This window comes from Aotus nancymaae, unplaced genomic scaffold, assembly GCF_030222135.1.
Source record: "Aotus nancymaae isolate 86718 unplaced genomic scaffold, 86718_ANA_hifiasm-v0.15.2.pri h1tg000057l, whole genome shotgun sequence".
Classification (NCBI taxonomy): Eukaryota; Metazoa; Chordata; class Mammalia; order Primates; family Aotidae; genus Aotus; species Aotus nancymaae.
The window spans coordinates 25,388,612-25,410,066 of NW_026988471.1; the positions used below are offsets into that span (position 1 = coordinate 25,388,612).

The 21,455-nt window shown below is 40.5% G+C and overlaps 1 protein-coding gene across 2 annotated transcripts in view; it reads left to right on the plus strand.

The window, feature by feature from the left end:
• Positions 1-245: 245 nt before the first annotated feature.
• The window catches only part of SELENOI (selenoprotein I), a 35,412-nt gene continuing 14,202 nt past the window's right edge, over positions 246-21,455 (plus strand). The window contains exons 1-6 of one of the 2 annotated variants that reach the window (XM_064363936.1): positions 246-415; positions 12,524-12,592; positions 13,018-13,126; positions 15,330-15,404; positions 18,514-18,776; positions 20,105-20,154. In XM_064363936.1, the coding sequence (XP_064220006.1) occupies positions 359-415; positions 12,524-12,592; positions 13,018-13,126; positions 15,330-15,404; positions 18,514-18,776; positions 20,105-20,154 (623 nt within the window). In that variant the 5' untranslated portion in view covers positions 246-358. Of the gene's footprint in view, positions 416-12,523; positions 12,593-13,017; positions 13,127-15,329; positions 15,405-18,513; positions 18,777-20,104; positions 20,214-21,455 lie in introns of both variants that reach the window. The other variant, XM_012475535.2, reaches the window with a different exon arrangement.

The following is a 21,455-nucleotide window of genomic DNA, read 5'->3' on the forward strand; positions in this document are numbered from 1 at the left end:
TACCTCAGCTCACCAATTTTGACGCTAGCAAATGAAGGGACGAAGAGGGCTAGAAGGCGGGACTTAGTGTTGCCTGATCCACGCCGATTGGACAACGACAGCTTGGGGGGCGGGCCGCTCGAGCGGGATAGCGACCCTCCTTCAGTGGGTGGGGAGAAGCGTGGGCTGCGCTTGCGCGCTAAGAGGCGGCAGAAGCGGCCGAGACGGCTACGCGTGCGCGGTGGGCGGAGCGCTGCTCCTACCTTCTCCGCCAGCCCGGTCCTTCCCAGCCTTGCCCAGCCGGCCGGTGTGGTGCTCGCGTGTCACCGCCTCCTAGCTGAGAGTCGCTGCCGAGTGGGTGCTCGGTTTTCGGGTCGTCATGGCTGGCTACGAATATGTGAGCCCGGAGCAGCTGGCTGGCTTTGATAAGTACAAGGTAGCGCGGGCCAGCGGACGCCCCTCTCCCTGCTCCCGGCCTCACCCAGGCTGCTGAGGGGCCGGCGCGGCGCGGTCCGTGTCACCTTGTGCCGCGTGGCTCCGGGCGGGCTGGCGGGCGTTTCTCCGGGGGTCCTGCAGGTCCTGGGGATTGGGGGTCGGGGAGCGTGGGAGCATCCTAAGTCCGCCGCCCGGACTTGGCACCGCCCGGGAGATGTCCTTTTCCTTAGGAGAGCTCTCAGTGATTAGGGAGCGAGGGAATTCCCTTCCTATTTTTTTTCAAACTTACTATTTTCGTAAGTCTCCGGAAGGATGCGGTTCCTTCTGTGGTGTCTCAGTCGCCTTCATTTTGGTGAAGTTTCCACTCGCCTTTCATGCATACAACTTCGGAGGAGGAGATGATCGTTAGGCAGATGAGGCCCGGGAGGGGAGAGACTTGCCGAGGCCATCCTGCTGATGCCTCCACTTATGCTCCCGACAGGGGCTACCTCAGCGGCAGCTTGTCACGCTGGGGCCACCAGATGAAAGGGACGTGCACACAGGAAGGAGCTATGGAGTGGAAAGAGCGCGGGCTTTCGAGCACATACAAACATGATACCAGAGTCAGATTTCTTTATTTCGTCTTGGGCACGTCATTTTAACCCCGCTCAGCCTCTCTTTTGTGTATATAAACTGGAAGTGATAGCTTCTGCTGCGCAAAATGATTAGAAGGATTTGGGAAGCGCCTGGAAACATACTAGGACCCCAGTAAATAAATGCTGGTGGTTAACTTTCCTCCAAATCTGGTTCACCTCCACTGTTCCTCTACCAATGAATGACTCTAACCATCCCGTCGGCCAAGCCCGAAATACGGGCTTTAACCCTTCATCTTTGTTTTCCGTTCATCTTCACATCGTAGCTTAAATATTACTTCCTCAAAGAAGCCCTCCCTGAGTATCCCTTCCCTCTTAAACGTGCGCTCTGTTCGTTTATAGAATTGCTGCTTTAGCGTGTCTCCCCATTAGAATATAATGGCCAAGTAGTTAGAGTTTTCTTGTGGACCACTATGGCTTAAGCACAGGGCGATGTGCATACTAGGCACCCAGTAAGTATTCGTGGAATGAATGAATAACTGAAAAACTCATAATGGATTTTGTTTAACTCGAGTTAAAAAAAAATGCAGGAGTCCTTGGAAGGTCACATAGCATGCTTCTCTGCTCTCAAGTCGTATTGTGCCATTCCATTCTGAAATGAGGTGATCGGTCTTAAAATGTTAGGCGGAAAGAGGTTCCAGAGCCTTCTTGGTAACTCAGGCCAGGGTTTTACAACTTTCATTTTAGAAGGCAGTTAACCCAGATACCTCCTGCTTTGCCTAAAGCTCTACCCCCCTTTTGTTATCTGTTCTGCAGGGTAAATATTGACATGTAAAACATTTTCTTCCTTACTAGGGTCTGACTTTGTAAGTGCCAATGCAATAGCTATTTCAGTGGGAGCAGTGTTTGTAATAGGGAATCTCCTTTTTCTTATAAAGAATCTTTCCTAGATTTATATTTTCAACTAGATAGATGTCCTAATTTACCAGAAGTTTCGGTGTAGTTTTCTGTTCTGATCTTTTCCCCTTTTTTATTAGCTAAGTTCCTGTATCTGACAGCAGATGATTTCCTATCATCCTGGAAAACAAAGGTCGATTTAGCAAGCGTCCAATGTTCACTAAAATAGTTTGTTGATATTATTTTAGTTATAATGAGGCTTCCTTGGGGGAAAAAGCACCCACATTTATAACCTAAATATCTTCTAGTGGAGAGTTCTTTACTCAATACTGCATTCATGTTAAAATTATGAATACAGTGCTATACAAAGGAAAAATCCATGTGATCTGTTTTGCTGGAATGTGAATTGCACCCACAGATCTTTTCTTCCTATCATTGCGTTCCCCTTGTGTTTTCTTCAGATAGTAAGTGCTTTATAAATGCTTATTTTAAAGTCTTTTTTTCCTTACAAATGGGTAAAGATTCAAAACACTCAAAAGAGATTTTTGTATTCCCTTATGTGATACTTTATAAGAGAGATGTAAAGAAAAACTGATACTACAAAAGCAGCTGGTGGAAAAATTACTTTTGAAGTAGTTTAATTTCTTTATCTTTCCTAGAGGTGTATCTGAGAGCTACAGTTGGAAACCTGGCAGTTTTACAGAGTAACTGCTGAAAGGGGTGCACACGTGGAGTTGCTGTAGCAAGAAGCTATAAGACATTGATTTTTGGTACAGAAGAGCATGGGATGGATTCTGTGTTACTTGTTGACACTTGTATTCTCCATTGTGTTTCTTAACACAATTGTTTTAAACAGTTAGTTGAATATTAATTGAATGCCTGCTTTCTCTTTTAGGACATGAGCTTTAGGAGGGCAGGTCCTGTAGCTGACTTTTTTTTTTCTTTAGTAACATGTCTAAGGTCTAGCACACTACCATAAACAAAGTGCTAAATCAATATAGAAGGAATGAGAATGTAGAAGGAATGAGAGTGTAGAAGAATATAAACCATTTTGGGAAATATGGATAAAAAGAAAAAGGAGCTCTATGTCTGGATATTGGAAGGGTCCTTTTGTATTTTAAATGTGAAGATACCGGGTTTAACTACCTTTGTTCTCTGTTGCTTATTGACTAACGTAACTTCAGAGAATTATCCTGAAGGATTTCAACCTTATTTTTGCCCTCTACCCATCCTTTGTTTTGGACAGGTTTTTTTTTTTTTTTTAATTGGGATGGAGTTTCACTCTTGTCTCCCAGGCTCTAGTGCAATGGCACAGTCTTGACTCACTGCAACCTCCGCCTCCAGGGTCCAAGCAGTTCTCCTGCCTCAGCCTCCGGAGTAGCTGGGATTATAGGCGCCCGCCACCATGCCTGGCTAATTTTTGTATTTTTAATTGAAACGGGGTTTCACCATGTTGGCCAGTCTGGTCTCTCACTCCTGACCTCAGGTGATCCGCCCACCTCAGCCTCCCAAAGTGCTGGGATTACAGGCATGAGCCACCAGTCCAGCCCTTGGACAGGTCTTTATAGTTGAGGGATTTTCCCCACTTATCTAAGGGTGAAACTACAAGGTTTTTTTTTTGGTCCTGGTTTGCTCATCTAACCTTGGGAAGGCATAGTTTTAATTGATAGTGTAGCAGCTACTTTCAAATTGTATCATTTTGCCTCAGCGAGGAAGTGTTCTGTGAAATACTTGTTTGGTTTCAAGAAGGTAATTTGGGCACGGAGGCTCATGCCTATAATCCCAGCGCTTCTGGAGGCTGAGGTGGGAGGATGGTTTGAGGATGGCTTGAGGATAGGAGGTCTGAGACCGGTCTGGGCAACATAGTGAGACTTCATCTCTTAAAAAAAAAAAAAAAATTAGCCAAACATGGTAGCATGTGCCTATGGTCTAGTTACTTGGGAGACTGAGGTGGGAGGATCACTTGAGTCTGGAAGTTGGGCTGCAGTGAGCTATGATTGTGCAACTATGCTTCAGTCTGAGCAACAAAGACCGACTCAAAAAAAAAAAGTGTATGTAAATGTATATGTATATGGTTTCATGATGAATTAGTTTCTGCTATTACGATAATTAACTTGGCTTTCAACAACTACAGCCCGATTATAGGAATCATGATAGTTGTGAATTTATTAGTATTACAATTAAGAGGTGGTAAAGAGGGACTGTGTTTGCATCTTTTTTTTTGAGACGGAGTCTTGCTCTGTCGCCCAGGCTGGAGTGCAGTGGCGCAATCTTGGCTCACTGCAGCCTCCGCCTCCTGGGTTCAAGCAATTCTCCTGCCTCAGCTTCTTGAGTAGCTGGTACCACAGGCGCGTGCCACCACACCTGGCTTTTTTTTTTTTGTATATTTTAGTAGAGATGGAATTTCACTGTGTTAACCAGAATGATGATCTGACTTCATGATCTGCCCACCTCCCAAAGTGGTGGGATTACAGGTGTGAGCCACCTCACCTGGGTAGGTCTGTGTTTGCATCTTAATGGCAATGCTAAAGAACCAGAATCTGGCCTTTAACCTTACCAGTTCCTGCAGATTTTATAAAAAATTATTTTTATTCTTATCTTTTTTTAGAGAAAGGGTCTTGCTTTGTTGCCCAGGCTAGAGTACAGTGGTATGATCATAGCTTACTGTAGCCTCGAATTCCTCAGGTGATCTTCCTCCCTTGGCCTCACAAAGTGCTGGGATTATAGGTGGGAGCCACCATGCCTGGCCATCATACAATTTAATTTTGTTTATTCAACAAGCATTTATTGAGGGTCTACTCAGTGTCAGGCATAGCATTAGGGCTGCAAAATTAAGCTTACTTGAAATTCTTGTCTTCAAAGAACTCAGTTTGGTGGCATGTGAACATGTAAATGAACGGTTATAAATAGTTAATAAGTCCAGTTAGGCAAGTGCTGGGTGCTGTGGAAGAGGAGAGGAGGCAGCTTCCAGGGATTGGTAGCTAGAGCTGAGAAAGCCTTCAGGGGATGGAGGTGAAGGCAAAGCTCAGTCTAGAAAGATGAATATCTATCTGTCTATAAATAGATATTATATATATATATAGAGAGAGAGATGCTGTTCCATTTATGTTGGGTTTCTGTTTCTGATAAACCTATTGTAGTAGTCAAAAATAAATTTAATAGGCCGGGCACGGTGGCTCACGCCTGTAATCCCAGCACTTTGGGAGGCTGAGGTGAGCGGATCACAAGGTCAAGAGATTGAGACCATCCTGGCCAACATGGTAAAACCCCTGTCTTTACTAAAAATACAAAAATTAGCTGGGTGTGGTGGCACCCACCTGTGTCATACTTAGCAGGTAACTTAATCTCTCTAGCCAGGTTTCCTCAACTGTGAAATGGAATAGTAGTACCTACTCCATAGGATAATTCTAAAAACTGAATGAGTTAATATTTATAAAGTGCCTGGCACATGGTGCTGTATAAGTGTTGAGTAAATAAAAAATCAAACTTGACATTTGTGATTTCCTACACAGATGAACATTGGCTAGCATATAACATATCCACACTTACACACATTCCTGGAGGTTATACCAAGAGAAACTGTTTACAGATAGGAAGTGAAGAGAGGCAACTTAATGGACAGTCAGAAAGAGTAATGAGGAGTCTGTCTAGCTTGGGTCCCACAGATAGTCTTTGGCTTCAGATTTCTTCATCTTTTTAATGATATATAATAGCACAAGAGACAATAAATAATTTTTCTCAAATACTGCCTCCTATTTAAGAGTCTGCAATGGCTTCCATTTGTTTGATATCCAAATTCCTCAGCAAAGATTTCAAGTTCCTTCACTAAATGACCCTTCCTTTTGCCTTATCTTCTCATCTTGTTAGAGCTTACTTTTTTTTTTTTTTTTTTTTTTAAGAGGGAGGCCCACCTCAGCCTCCCAAAGTGCTGGGATTACAGGCGTGAGCCTCTGCGCCTGGCCCAGCTTACTTAAAGTCTAGCAGGCAAACCTGTTTGTCATCATGACTTGCTTGTATTGCTCTGATTCTCCAGTCTCCTACTGCCTCCCTCTTCTCTCCGACTCGTTAGATATAAATGACAGTATTCACTGAAATTAGATCTCCTTGCTCAGTGAGTCATGTTCTCTGTGGGCGTAGTTCTTCAAGTCTTTTTTTTTTTTTTTGAGATGGTGCCTACTCTTTTGCCTAGGCTGCAGTGCAGTGGCATGATCCTGGCTCACTGCAGCCTCAAGCTCTCCAGGCTCAGGTGATCCTCCCACCTCAGCCTCTCAAGTAGATGGCACTACAGGTGTGCACCACCACACCTGGCTCATTTTTGTATTGTTTTGTAGAGTCGGGGTTTCTCCATATTGCCCAGGCTGTTCTCAAAGTTCTGGGCTCAAGCTGTCTGCCCGTCTCAGCTTCCCAAGGTGCTGGCATTATAGGCATGAGCCGCCTTGCCAGGCTGAGCCAGCATTCCTGGCTTCAAGTCTTGTATTGATTAAAAGTACATTAAGAAACTTTTTATTTCTGTCCTAGGGTTAATTTTTCCTTTCCCACACCCTGCTGTTTTTACATTTTAAGTTTAGTGATGTTTTGTTTTAATTAGAGGTAAGATCTCCCTCTGTTGCCCAGGCTGAAGTACAGTGACATGTCATAGCTCATTGCAGCTGGGTTCAAGCCATCCTCCCGCTTCAGCCTCCCGAGTAGCTGGGACTACAGCCGTGCAGTACCATGCCTGGCTAATAGATAGAGCATTACCCGGGGCAATGGACTCTGTTTTTAACAAGTTGCCAGAGCTCAGTGTTTAGTGCAAAGATGTGATCAGTTCGGTTTTCTTATTAGTACATAGAAGGGATTTGAATAGATGTATAAAGGATATACTTTTAGGTCCAAGGAGGTGGTTTCATAGTTTTCCTTATGTTAGAGCCAATTTCCTTCTTAAATTAAGGGGGGACTCATTTCTAATGTCCTCAAAAATGGACACTTCACAGCATATTTAGAAAGTATTCTACAAGTCATTGTACTGCTCCTAGACTAAACCAAGTGTCACTTGGCCTGATAAATTATAATTGTTTCTAACTGGTCTCTAGTTTGTACTTAACCCCTTTCAAGTCCATTTTCTACACCGTAATCAAAATGGTCTTTTAAACGTGTAAATCAGGATATATGTTATGCTTAGAATAAAATCTAACTCCTGTGGTCCTGCCAGGTGGTGTCCACCCAGCTCTCCAGTCTCATTTCATATCACCCTTCTATACGATGCTGCAGCTACACTGGCCCTCCTTCAGCATTTCTAATGCTTACCTGTTGGTGGTCTTTGTACATGTCATTGTTTTCTCTGCCTCAAAGGTATTTCTTGGCATGTATTACCTCCCCCCGCCACATGCACACACGGGAGTCATTCATACAGTCTTTATTCTCTCTCTTTTTTCCTTTTTAGGTATAAATTACATATAAATTCCGTAATACATTAAGATCTTAAGTGTATAATTTAATGCATTATTACATATGTATATACCAATGTAACCACCACCCAGCTCAAGGTACAGAATTATTTCTAGTGCCTCAGAAAGTCTCTATCAGTCCCTCTCACCACATTACTGTTATGACCTCTTTTGCCATAAATCAGTTCTGTTTTTGAACTTCATATAAGTGGAATCTATGAAAGGACATTGTCTTTAACATCTGCCTTTCACTCACTATATTGTGTCTCATACATTCTTTACCTGACTGCCTTCTCATCTGGGACTCAGCTTAAATGTCCCTTTCTAGAAGCTGTCTCTGACCACTCTGACTAGGCATACTTCCTGCTCCACTTGTTCTCTTCTTTTTTTGGGAGCAGGTCACCATCTTTACTAGCCTCCTAAGGCTGCCATAAAAATTACCACACACTGAGTGGCTTTAAACAGCAGAATTTTAATTATCTCATAGTTACGGAGGCTAGAAGTGTAGAAAATCAAGGTATTGGCAGAACCACACACCCTCCAAAAGCTCTAGGCGAGAATCCTTCTTTGCCTCTTTCAGCTTCTAGTGGCCTGCCTGGGCTTGTGGCAGCGTACCTCCAATCTTGCCCTCTCTCTTTATATGGCCTTTTTCCTTGCGTTTCTGTCTGCCTGTCCTCTTCTTGCATAATACTCTGATAATTCCCTTCATAGTATTTATTACTAATTGTGTACCTGGGGTTACTTTTTAAGGGGCATGGGGAGGGGTGTCTTGCTTTGTTGCCAATCTGCTTTGGGTGTGTCCCCATGCAAATTTCATCTTGAATTGTAGCTGCCGTAATTCCCATCAATTGTGGGAGGGACCCGGTGGGAGACAATTGAATCATGGAGGTGGTTTCCCCTATACTGTTCTTGTGGTGGTGAATAAGTGTCATGAAGATCTGATGGTTTTAAAGGGAAACCCCTTTCACTTGGCTCTCATTCTCTTTGCCTGTCACCATGTAAGACGTGCCTTTCACCTTCCGCCTTCCACCATGATTGTGAGGTCTCCCCAGCTACATGGAACTGTGAGTCCATTAAACCTCTTTTTCTTTATAAATTACCCAGTCTCAGCAGGGCCCCATGGCTCACGCCTGTAATCCCAGCACTTTGGGAGCCCAAGGCGGGTGGATCCCTTGAGGCTGGGAGTTGGAGACCACCCTGGCCAACATGGTGAAAAACCCTGTCTCTACTAAAAATGCAAAAATTAACCAGGCCATGGTGGTGTGCACCTGTAATCCCAGCTACTTGGGAGACTGAGGCAGAATTACTTGAACCTGGGAGGCGGCGATTGCAGTGAGCTGAGATTGTGCCATTGCACTCGCCTACAGAGCGAGACTCTTTCTCAAAAAAATGCGTACATACATACATACATGCATACTTACATAAGTAAATAACCTAGTCTCGGGTATGTCTTTATCAGCAGCGTGAAAACAGACTAATATTCTCAGGTTGGTCTTGAATTCCTGGCATCAAGGGATCCTCCTGCCTCATTCTCCCAAGTAGTTGAGATTACACACAACTTGTGATTATTTACTTGTTTTATTGCTTACCATCGGTCTCACACTAGACTATAGACTTGGTGAACGTAGGAAACATTGGTCTTGTTCGCCATTTTCTTCCCAGTGGTCTAGCACAGCCCCTGGCAACATCATAGGCACTCAGTCAAGTATTTCTTGACTCACTGAATGAATGGATGAATGGAAAATGAACTCTGCTTTATTTCCTCACTTGAAGTTTTAAAAAGTTTTGAAACTCTCTAATAGTTGAGAAAATATTATTTAAGGTAACTGGCTTTCACAGAGACTTTCATGAAGTCGGTAAAATAGACATAATTGCTGTGGATGACATTTCAGAATTCTATACCCAAATAATCGTTAAATGTTGTAATAGCAATCTTTAAAAAAACAAAACAAAACCTACAGTGTCTTGCTCTGTTGTCGCTTAGGCTGGAGTGTAGTGGTGCAGTTATAGCTCACTGCAGCACTGAACTTCTGGGCTCAAACTGTCTTTCTGCCTCAGTCTCCCAAGAAGCTAGTACTGCAGGCACATGCCACCACATCCAGCTAGTTTTTAAAAAACCTCTTGTAGCCCACGCTGGTCTCAAACTCCAGGGCTAAAGGGACCCTGCCCCTGCCCCGCCCCACCTCAGCCTTCCAAGGCACTGGGATTGCAAGCATGAGCCACAATGCCTGGCCTGTAATAGCAGTCTTGAGGGAAATATTTAGAAGGTCTACCTTAACTGGCATTTTTATAGAGACTTAAGTGAAAGCATTGTTAGCATGACCAGATTTATATGCTGAGTGTTTTAGGAGGAATAGCTGTTCCCTTGGATAACTAAACCAAGATCGGAAGAAATCTGGAGAGGGCAGAAATGAGTTGACCTTTAGCAAGATGAAATGTTAAAACAGTAGATGCAGTGTCTGTCACACCTATGTTCCAGTAGTCAGCCTCATATTAGCATAGAGAAGGATGGCTTTGCAGTCCATATGAGACAGGCCTGAAGGGGGTTCAGATGACTGCAGTATGATTTTGTTGTCCCAGAAATTAATAGTATCTTGAGCAGCATAAGTTATCAAGAAATAGGGACTTATAGTCATGTTCTGCTTCCTACTCATATACCACTTGAAATGCTCCTTTTGCCCTAGACCACGTGTTTGTGTTGGTTTAACAACAAATTGGATTGTCTGAAGTTGGAGTTGTCAAACTGAAGCCCCCAGTCTGCCTGTTTTTGTGAATAAAGTTTTATTAAAACACAGCCATGCCCATTTGTTTACATATTTTCTGTGACTGCTTTCCTGTTTCAAGTGTTGTGTATTTATTACAAAGACCATATGGCCTGCAAAGCCTAAAATATTTACTATCTGGCCCTTTACAAAAAAAGGTGTCCAACCCCTGGTGTACTAAACTAGACCTAGATGACAGTATTTTAAACATTTTCAATTTATTTACTTCTTTGTTCCATCACACTTTAAAGTCTTGAAACACTGATATATTTCTTGCATATTCACAAAGCTTATTCAGAAAGAAATCTTGATCTTTAATTATGATTTTTAAAAATCAGATACTCAAATGATTAGTACTTATTTTGTATACATACTGAGCATACATAGAAAATATAAGCAAAACTTTTTCAAGCTTGTGACTAGTATAATATCATGTAAATTTCAGATGGATGAATTAGGTAATATTTGCCCAAGTAATATTGTGAACCCTCAAGGAGGGTTTGAACTAGGCTAATATTACCTAGTTCAAAACTTGTCTGTTACCAGTTTTGTATCCCTTCTTCCCCATACCTAGCAGTGTGTGTGTGTGCAGAGTGAATAAGTTGTCAACATGACCCATAAAGTTTTAAATGTTTATGTATGTCTTTTTAAATTTCCTTTACATTCTTATTAATAGCTCAATAAGTGGGGAATAAGCTCTTTTATCATGCAACCCTAACCTGTTTTGTCTTCCTTTGCATGTTTATGCAATCCAGTATCTGCTATACAGGGATCTGTTACTCCTTTGGTAGTCAAAACACGTGTAATTTAATAGCTAATACTTGCATAGTACTTACTGTAGGTCACTTCACATATCTAATCCTTATGACAATCCTTTAAGGTAAAGACTATCATCCTCATTTTTCAGGTGAAGAAACTAAGGCAGAGAGATTAAGAAACTTGCCCAAAGTCACACAGCTAGTAAGTGTATTGTAATGGTATCAAGAGGAAACAGATTCCTCTAAGTTGAGAGGGATGAAGGAGGTTGAGAAGGTGTGTGGTCAGTGTTTGAATGCATGCAGTGTGCATTTTACTGGTCCTGCATAATAAGTGAGGACATGTAAGCAATATGAATTTCTCTGCTGAAACACCATAATGTAGAAGCTGATTGAGAGCAAAGGATGAGCCAGTGATTATCCTGGCAATTTAGACTCTGGATGAGTACGTACCAATGAAACAACCCATCATTAACTCCATGGTTTGGGGTTGATCTTTAGCCTTGGGCTATGACCCGTTCCTCCTCCCATAACAATATCTGACTGTGCTTGACAGTCTTTGCCTCATTTATGTTGCTATTCCACTTTTGCCACTCAGATGAGGACATCATAAAATAGATGTATTCTCCAGGTTATTTTTGTATTATTTTCATTTTTTGAGACTGAGTATTGCTCTATTGCCCAGGCTTAAGTGCAGTGGCACAATTTTGGCTCACTGCAACTTCTGCCTCCCAGGTTCAAGCGATTCTCCTGCCTCCGCCTCCCGAGTAGCTGGGATTACAGGTATGTGCCACCATGGTCTAGCTAATTTTTGTATTTTTAGTAGAGACGGGGTTTCAACATGTTGGCCAGGCTGGTCTTGAACTCCTGACCTCAGGTGATCCACCTTCCTTGGCCTCCCAAAGTGCTGGGATTATAGGTGTGAGCCACCATGCTCAGCCTATATTATTTTTGTTCTATTACTTTCTTTCCCCTTTTTCTTTCTTTTTTTTTTTTTTTTTTTCCCCCAAGACGGAGTCTCACTCTGTCACCAGGCTGGAGTGCAGTGGCCTGGTCTCAGCCAGGGTTCAAGCGATTCTCCTGCCTCAGCCTTCCCAATAGCTGAGACTACGGGTGCCTGCCACCACGCCTGGCTAATTTTTGTATTTTTAGTAGAGATGGGGTTTCACCATGTTGGCCAGGATGATCTCCATCTCCTGACCTCATAATCTACCTGCCTCGGCCTCCCAAAGTACAGGGATTACAGGCTTGAGCCACCACGCCTGGCCAGCCTTTTTTTTTTTTTTTTTGAGACAGAGTTTTCGCTCTAGTTGCCCAGGCTGGAGTGCAATGGCATGATCTCGGCTCACCACAACCTCTACCTCCTGGGTTCAAGCGATTCTTCTGTTTCAGCCTCCTGAGTAACTGGGACCACACCCAGCTAATTTTGTATTTTTAGTAGAGATAGGGTTTCTCCATGTTGGTCAGGCTGGTCTTGAACTCCCAACCTCAGGTCATCCGCCCACCGTGGCCTCCCAAAGTTCTGGGATTACAGGCATGAGCCACTGCATCTGGCCTAGGGCTCAGCCTTTTGAGTAGCTAGGTTGTATGCCTATGCCACTGCGCCTGGCTTTACTATTATTTTCATTTAAGAAGTGTTATTCTGTTTACTAGTAGGCAAGGATTTACTCTGAATATTTTCTTTCATTTCTTAACAGTACAGTGCTGTGGACACCAATCCACTTTCTCTGTATGTGATGCATCCATTTTGGAACACTATAGTAAAGGTAAGATAATTAATATGCATGTACTTTTTGTTTCAATAAGTTTTAAATATTTTAACCTATTTTATGGAGTATTATAAATGCAATTCTCAGTTTAAGAAGATATCTAGAGAAACTACCCTCCCCATCCTTCTTTTGATTTATCTTATTGTTGAAGTTTATACCCTTTTAAAATAAAATGTCTTTAAAAATTTTCTAAAGTAGATTTAATGTTATGATTATAGAAGTTTGCTAATTACAGAGTTAAAATAAATATAGAGGATAGAAGAAAGAATGCAATGGAGATGATGGTTTACATATTAAGGTCTGTAACTTCTGCATATGATCTTTCAAATTGATAACTTATTATGACTTTAATTTGCATGTTGTAGTATATTGGATAGAGATTCTTCTACTTTAATGATTTTATAATTATTTTGCAAAAATAGGTATTTCCTACTTGGCTGGCTCCCAATCTGATAACTTTTTCTGGCTTTCTGCTGGTTGTATTCAATTTTCTACTAATGGCATATTTTGATCCTGACTTTTATGCCTCAGGTAAGAATATTACTTTAATATAAAATTTTAAATGTCTGAGTAGGGAAAAATGAAATGTGGTTGGTTATTTTCTGGTTCTGTTAAAATGTCTGTATTTCCAAAAAATTTTGGATATTATAATGGCATCACCTTGCCTATTGAATTAGACATGCTGTGTAAAAAGCAGTGAGGTTTTGGCAGACAAAGAATAATTGGGTTTACATGAAGATGGAAAATTAAGACTCAAAACTTTGCCTAAAAACAGATACAAGCAGGGCTCAGTATACCTGTCAGTTCTAGGAATATCACTTCTCCTTTTCTAGTCATGAAAGAAAAATCCCCTTCTGAAGGAAATGTGATCGTCTTTCCTTCTGCTCTGTGTCCGTACTTGACTTTAATGACTCCTAGCTTCCTCTGAAAACAATTCTTAGACCTTAAGAATTTGTTGCTAAGTCTGAACCCTTATTGGGGAAGAGAGGAAGGAGGCAGTTTTGGAGCCAGTGGTCAGTCTACTTCCACCCTCTGCTCCAATATCTTCTCTCTCACCCGTTTTATCTTCATTCTGTTTCACACCCAGCTTCTGCCCCAGGTCGTAGGAGAGAATTGGTAGTGTATTTGGGATGAGGAGGGAACAGTTGGAGACAAGATTTGTTTTTATTGTTCAGTGAGTTGATTGCATTGAGGGGAATGGAAAGATGGAGACAGATGGGCATTTTTTGCATTCTAAGATAATTTATTTTCCAATTGTAATACTTAGAAATGGTTTAGTCAGGAGTCTTAGTGCTAGAATTCATCTGTGTGTGAGTTCAGCAGACTTTTCTGGACTGACCTGGAGAAACTGAGTACCACTGACAACATTGTTTTAGTAGGAAAATTGGGAGTTTCAAACACTTAAGGAGTTTTTTTTTTTTTTTTTTTTTTTTTTTTGAGATGGAGTCTTGCTCTGTCACCCAGGCTGGAATGCAGTGGTGCAATCTTGGCTCACTGCAACCTCTGCCTCAGGGGTTCAAGCGTTTATCCTGCCTCAGCCTCCCGAGTAGCTGGGATTACAGGCATGCACCACCACACCTGGCTAATTTTTGTATTTTTAGTAGAAATGGGGTCTCACCATGTTGTCCAGGCTGGTCTCAAACTCCTGACCTCAGGTGATCTGCCTGCCTCAGCCTCCCAAAGTGCTAGGATTACAGGCATGAGCCACTGCACCTAGCCAAGACTTTTGATATTACAGAAATTCTGAATATTGAAACTGTACATATGCTGAACTTTACTGAAACTTTTAGTCATAGCTTCTGTACATGTAATAAAATGGTTATTGAAGTTGGAAATGCCAACTCTGAAGCATGAGAAGATCATAAAGTACACGTGAATAATAAGTAAGATTAAATTTTGTTAAACATTATTTGGGTATTTTTTTAAATTAATTTTTTTATATATTTTAATCCTCAGGACACCCTAAAGAATGTATCTTTGTAACTAGAAATATTATTTTCTAAGATTATTTACTTAGTTATTAAGAGAACCAAATGTATGTAAATGTTATATATATTTCTTCAAATCATAGAAGTTGAAGGACCAGATAAACTATCTATTCCCAATATATTTGGAAAATACAAGGTGGGAGAGAGTAAATGATATGTTCAAGGTTACACCCCTGGTTAATTACAGAGCCAGGACTAGAACTCAGACTTTTTGATTCTCAGTTGTTTTGTCTTAGGGGGAAAAGTGAGCTCCAGATATATCAGAATGATTGTGATGCCCAGATCATTCAATTGATCTATCTATACCCAAATCAGAAGGTCTTTTGTTTAACTAATTAATAGTATAAGAAAGGATAGGGTGAAGGCTCAATACAAGTTCGTAATATTATCATAGTCAACAAGGGTTAGATTAAATGCAATTAGTTTTTGAATTCCAAAAATATATTATTTTTCATTGTAGGCACATGAAAATTATTTATTTTCAAGTAAAGGTGGAATACCCAGTCTTGAGTTATGATAAAAGCTCAGAATAAATGCTTACTGTTTTGTCAGGGGCTGGGGAGTTGCTTTTTTGCTTTTGTCAGTTTCCTGATATTATTTACCTAGTTCTGGATTCAAAATGTATTGTAAAGTACTTTAACTTCTAATTAACAAATAGCAACACTTCTCACTGTCAGTATATGCTATGGTAAGAACTACTGTACTTAGTTAAACTGTATTAAAATCTTACTTGCTTTCCTTTTCAGCACCGGGTCACAAGCATGTGCCTGACTGGGTTTGGATTGTAGTGGGCATCCTCAACTTTGTAGCCTACACTCTAGGTAAGGAATTGGTAAATACTTACTGTAGTCAGTGACTGGTGAGTCAGCAAGGATAGCCACCTATTAAAATCACATTTTTCTCCTGTACTTAATTCATTTTAACTAGGGTTTATTAGTATCCTGTTCAAATTGATAAATATGGTTTTGACTTTCTCTATGAAAAATATTGTCATTCATTGCGAGGGATTCACAGAATAAGATAGGAGTTGGTAAACCACTAGTTGTGGGCCAAGTTTGGTGTGTAGCCTGTTTTTGTTAGTAAAGTTTTACTGGCACACACCTATGCTATTTCTTTATATATTGTCTATGACTGCTTTGCTGTGATAAAGACACAGTTGAATAGTTGCAACAAAGACTATATGGCCTACAAAGTGTAAAATATTTATCATGTGGCCTTTAAAAAATATTTGCCAAACTCTGGAACAAGATATCATTTCCGCTTAAGTTTGGGAAGCAATAGAACACAGTGGGAGAACAAATAAGGAAGTGATCAATTCTTTTATGGTAGAGAGAGCAGTCAGGAAGGCCTACTGTGCTAGACCATACTGTCTGTTCTGCCAAGAGTGCTTTTCATTGAGATTATCTGCATGGCTTGTCCTGCATTCTTCTATCCTCCTTGCCTGCTTTATTTTTCTCCATAGCACTTAAAACCATGTAACATGTTATCTGTTTACTTGCCTGCTTGTTTATTATCTCTGTTTTCTAACTAAAATGCTAAGTTTTGTGAAAGTGAGTACTATGTTGTTCTACTGCATCCCCAGTATCGTAGACACTCAGTACATAGTTTTTAAATACATGCAAAGTAGCAGACCCTGACTTCAAGTTGCTTAGATCTCTTCCGATAAAAATGACATATTCTCATAAAACCAGTATAACCTGCTACATGATTAAATGCTGATATGGTAGATGTCATGCTGACCAGATCTGCAAGAGTTTGGAGAATGAAGAAATCGGTGGCGTCTAGAAGAATTAGAGGAAAGCTTAGTTAAAAGCTACATATTTAGGCAGAGCTTTTGCGCATTTGTTATTAAAGATGAGCAGGTCTTTAAGTGCTGCTGAAGGATTTGGTTGCCAAGGACTGCTGAGAGGAATAGGGAAAAGTTGAGAGTGGCCTGTGAGCTCTGACTTTTGACAACATGCCGTAAGATCCTTTTGATGTACCATCTACTTGTTCTAGGTCCACAATTTTCTGGCAAACCCCTGACCTGACATGAACTAATTGTTGCAAACCAGTCTTGAATAAACGTGAAGCAGTTTATAATTTTTATTCTACCTAGTGCGACTATTCATGAGATTTTGCTGCAGAAATACTAATATGTTTGATCACAGGATGCTGCTCTAGGTCCTACTGGGGAGTCTTTTATGATATATGATATATGCCCTGAATTACCTTTTTAAGAAAAAAAAAATCTGAAGCATGTCTGGACCTCAGACTTGTGGAGATGGGAAGGGTATAGTGAGAAAATGTATAAAACTTAATACATAGTTCATGAATTCAGTATTATAATAACGGCACAGGAGTTACATTGAAAACGATAAATTGTTAAACCAGTAAATAATGAGAAAAGACTTTCTGGGAATATTTTAGCTACTTAAGGGCTAAAAACTTTCCCAACCCTGAATAAGAGAAATCTATAGTATTTGGACAGGGAGTTTGGGATTCATCTTTTCATATAGTCTTTTGCAATATATTATGCCACAGACCGATGTAGGTACTGGGGAATGACTATACTGTAGTGAGCAAGATTAACAGTAGTTATAGGGGTTTTTAATTCCTTAATCTGAATTTTTACAATTAGTCTAATTCTAATGCACTTAGTTAATAAAACTTTTTTTCAGGGGAAGAATTGTATAATTCAGTGGGACAGGCTGTCTCTAATAGGCACCTCTGTTTCTGCCTGTAAAATGAAGGTGTTCCACTGTGCTTTATCCTAAACTCTCTTTCTTCTCATTCCCTTGGTAATTGTGATTCTCATTCTACAGTATAAGTTAAGATTCCCATGTTTATATCTAGCCCTCATCTGTGTTCTGAGTTCCTAATAAGTACCCTTGGATTGAGTTCCTTGACATTACCATGTGGATATCTCACACTTCAATTTCAGTATCTAAAATTGAACTCTGCACCTTATCTGTCAGTTTTGCTGCTTCTTCTGACTTCCTTTTTTCTATTAACACTACTCCTCTCTTTGTTACCCAGAATAGAAACTGGAGATTCTCTTCATGTCCTTAGGCCTTATGTCTCATCTTTTGCTGCATTTTATCATTTTTATTTCCTTGATGTCTCACCTACCACCAGCTTCTCATTCCCACTGCATTTCATCTCAATTGAGGCCTACTAATTAGCATCCCTCTTTCCAGCCTCATTCACACTGTCAGGTGCTACTTCCTGAAGCATTGCTTTCATTCTTGTCATTTCTCTATTCAGATACCTTTAGTAACTCCCCATATTCCCTAAAACTTTTAAACTGGCTCAAACCTCCTTTTTCACCTTTTTATATACTTCACTCTTCACATGCTAGTTTCTAGTCAAACTAAAGTACTTGGCATTTTCTGAACATGCTTTGTGCTTTTCCACCCTGGTGTGTTTTGCTGATGGCATTCTGTCCTCTTGAAATGACATACTTCTTTATCTCTTATCAGCTGAAATCCAACTCATTCTTTATGTTCTCTACTCAGATTTCACCTGCCTGAAAAGCCATTCTAGCTTATCTTAGCCTAAAGAGAACCTTTCCCTCATCTGTACTCTTTTATGATTTGTGACATACCATACCTCTATTATCATATTTTGTTCCTTTCTCTTTTTTCTTTTTTTTTTTGAGATGGAGTCTCATGCTGTCATCCAAGCTGGAGTGCAGTGGCATGATCTCAGCTTACTGCAACCTCCGTCTCCTGGGTTCAAGTAATTCTCCTGCCTCAGCCTCCCAGGTAGTTAGTTGGGATTACAGGCACGCACCACCATGCCCAGCTAATTTTTGCATTTTTAGTAGAGATGGGGTTTCACCATGTTGACATGCTGATTTGTTTTGTTTTTTCCTCTAGTTTATTAAAGAAGATTTTCTCCATCCTGATGCATATGTTGAACTTTTCCTGTGGTTTGTTTTTGTTGCAGATGGTGTAGACGGAAAGCAAGCTCGGAGAACCAATTCTAGCACTCCCTTAGGGGAGCTTTTTGACCATGGCCTGGATAGTTGGTCATGTGTTTACTTTGTTGTAACTGTGTATTCCATCTTTGGAAGAGGATCAACTGGTGTCAGTGTTTTTGTTCTTTATCTCCTGCTATGGGTAGTTTTGTTTTCTTTCATCCTGTCCCACTGGGAAAAGTATAACACAGGGATTCTTTTCCTGCCATGGGGATATGACATTAGCCAGGTGGTAAGTATATACCTTAAAGTTTCAACATTGCCATGATACTTTTGGAAAGTTTTTGTGATTGTTCTTTATGGCTTGCAGGGTTTTTTGATTAGAATTGATATGTGTTTTAAATGTTTTATTTTATTTTTATTTGTGGAAAATTTTAAAAAAGTAGAGAGAATAGTATAGTGAATAGTAAAGTAGAGAGACTAGTTCAGAAAAAGTAGAGAGAATAGTATAGTGAACCCTAATGTTAGCTTTAGCAGTTAGCAACTTAGCTTAGCTTTAGCAGTTAGCAACACGTGGCCAGTCTAGTTTCATGTATACCCTCCCTCAGCCCTCTTCTCAATTATTTTATTTGTTTTTGTTTTGTTTTGCATTGTTTTCGTTCTTGAGATGGAGTCTCACTCTGTCACCCTGGCTGGAGTGCAGTGGCATAATCTTGGCTCACTGCAACCTCTGCTTCCTGGGTTCAGGTGATTCTCCTGCCTCAGCCTCCCAAATAGCTGGGATTATAGGTGCTCACTACCATGCCCGGCTAATTTTTGTATTTTTAGTAAAGATGGGGTTTCACCATATTGGCCAGGCTAGTCTCAAACTCCTGACCTCAAGTGATCCGCCTGCCTCAGCCTCCCAAAGAGCTAGTATTACAAGCATGAGCCAGTGCACCCAGCCCTTCTCAATTATTTTAAAGGAAATTTCTGATATTATATGATACTTTACTATATATCTCTAAATGATAAGAGCTTCCTTTAAAAAAACATAATCACAATGCCAGTATTACACCAAAAATTTAACAATTTCTTAATGTTATTAAATGATCATTTGAACTCTTGATTTTGTAAAGAAAGATATGCACATATAATTAAATGGTTGGCTTTTTGTGTTCATTGCCACCTTTTCAGTGAGTAGAGAGATTTCTTTCTTCTTACTTTAATGGGCTTGCTATTAACTCTCCCTGCCTTTGAATCCCAACTTCTTGTGTTGCCATTTTGCCCCTTTGCACCAAAGCCTCCGGTAAAGAAATCAGAAGTTGGAGTGTTTGTTGAAGGAAGTGGTTGGGTGGATAAATTTGGATCATCTTATGACTTAACCAGTTTATGAGGTGCTGTTAAAGTGCTCCAAATGATGGCCAGTGGCTTGCATTGTCTAGAAGTTAGTTATCTTATAGCATTGTTAGCTAAAAGGTCATATTTTTAGAAGTAAGATTTGGCACATACCAAATATAAGCATACTTCTTGCTTTTACTAAAACTGTTTGACTAGACTTAATGCTGCGTAAAGCATGATGACTACTGATCTTTCTAGCATTAATGCTTCTGTATGCTTTTGTCTGCATTTTCCTTCCAGACTATTTCTTTTGTCTACATAGTGACTGCGGTTGTGGGAGTTGAGGCCTGGTATGAACCTTTCCTGTTTAATTTCTTATATAGAGACCTATTCACTACAATGATTATTGGTAAGAAGCTCCATGTTGAAGCCTGTTTTAACCTTCACTTTGTTTTCAAAAGAGCCCGTATTTGACTATAACAAGCAACAACACCCTTTCCCTCACAAAACCTCCAGCAAGCAGATCAGCCCTACAACCTTGTAGGATTTCAGCCTAACCATTAAGAAAAATAAGGGTTTTTTTGTTTTGTTTTGTTTTGTTTTGTTCAGCACCAATTATTTCTAAGGAGAGGGAAATATCAAAATAGATCACACAAGCCTGATAAAGTAACTATTCAAATTAACCTAGGCTATATTGGAGGATCCATATTTGGTATAGGTTTCATATTTATCTCAAAGTTGAAAATTATTAGTTTGTATGAAATATGGAACAGATAAAATGTAGAGGTTACTTTATAATGTATCCACTCAAAAAATTAAGCATCTGTTCCTCTCAGATACCTTCTTAGCCCACTGATTGCTGAAGATTTTTTTATGGTGGTAATCTTTCTGTTTTGATTTTGGCTAAAGGGGGGATATCTATAGGATGATTGAGTGGAGGAGGGTGTTAGTGGTACAGAAAGAGGTAAAGAGAAATCTAGATGGTTATTTTGGGGCCCCAAGAGTGGCACTGAGAACCTCTGTAGAAGTAAAAAGGTATATGTGTGGGCTATGTCCTGTGTTCTGTTCTCTTATATAATAGGCCAGGCAAAGTGGCTCATGCCTGTAATCCTAGCACTTCAGGAGTCCAAAGTTAGAGAATCTCTTGAGCCGAGGAGTTTGAGACCAGCGTGGGCAACATCATGAGACCTTGTCTCTAGGAAAAAATAACTAAAGTTAATCAGGTGTGGTGGCATGCACCTGTAATGCTAGCTACTGAGGTGGGAGGATTGCTTGAGCCCAGGAGTAGGAGGTTACAGTGAACTATGATCACATGTGCCAATGCAGTCTAACCTGGGTGATGGAGCGAGACCCTGTTTCTAAAAAAAAAGAGAGAAGAAATAGAAAATAACCCTTTCCCATTTGGCAAACCATGGTAATGGAATTGGAATTAGGTAAGGCTTAGAAACTGTTTAGAAGATGGCATAGTAGGCACTGCCTTTCAGAAAAGGAGTGGTTTGGGCTTTTTTCTGAAGCTCTGGACTGCACATATTTTAGGAGCTATCTTGTAATCTATCAAATGTTCATTTTTGATACTTGTATAAACTGTTATTTCTTTACCTTGAAAAGCCTATTTTTCTTCTCTGATTAGGTAGCGACCCTTTTGATTGTC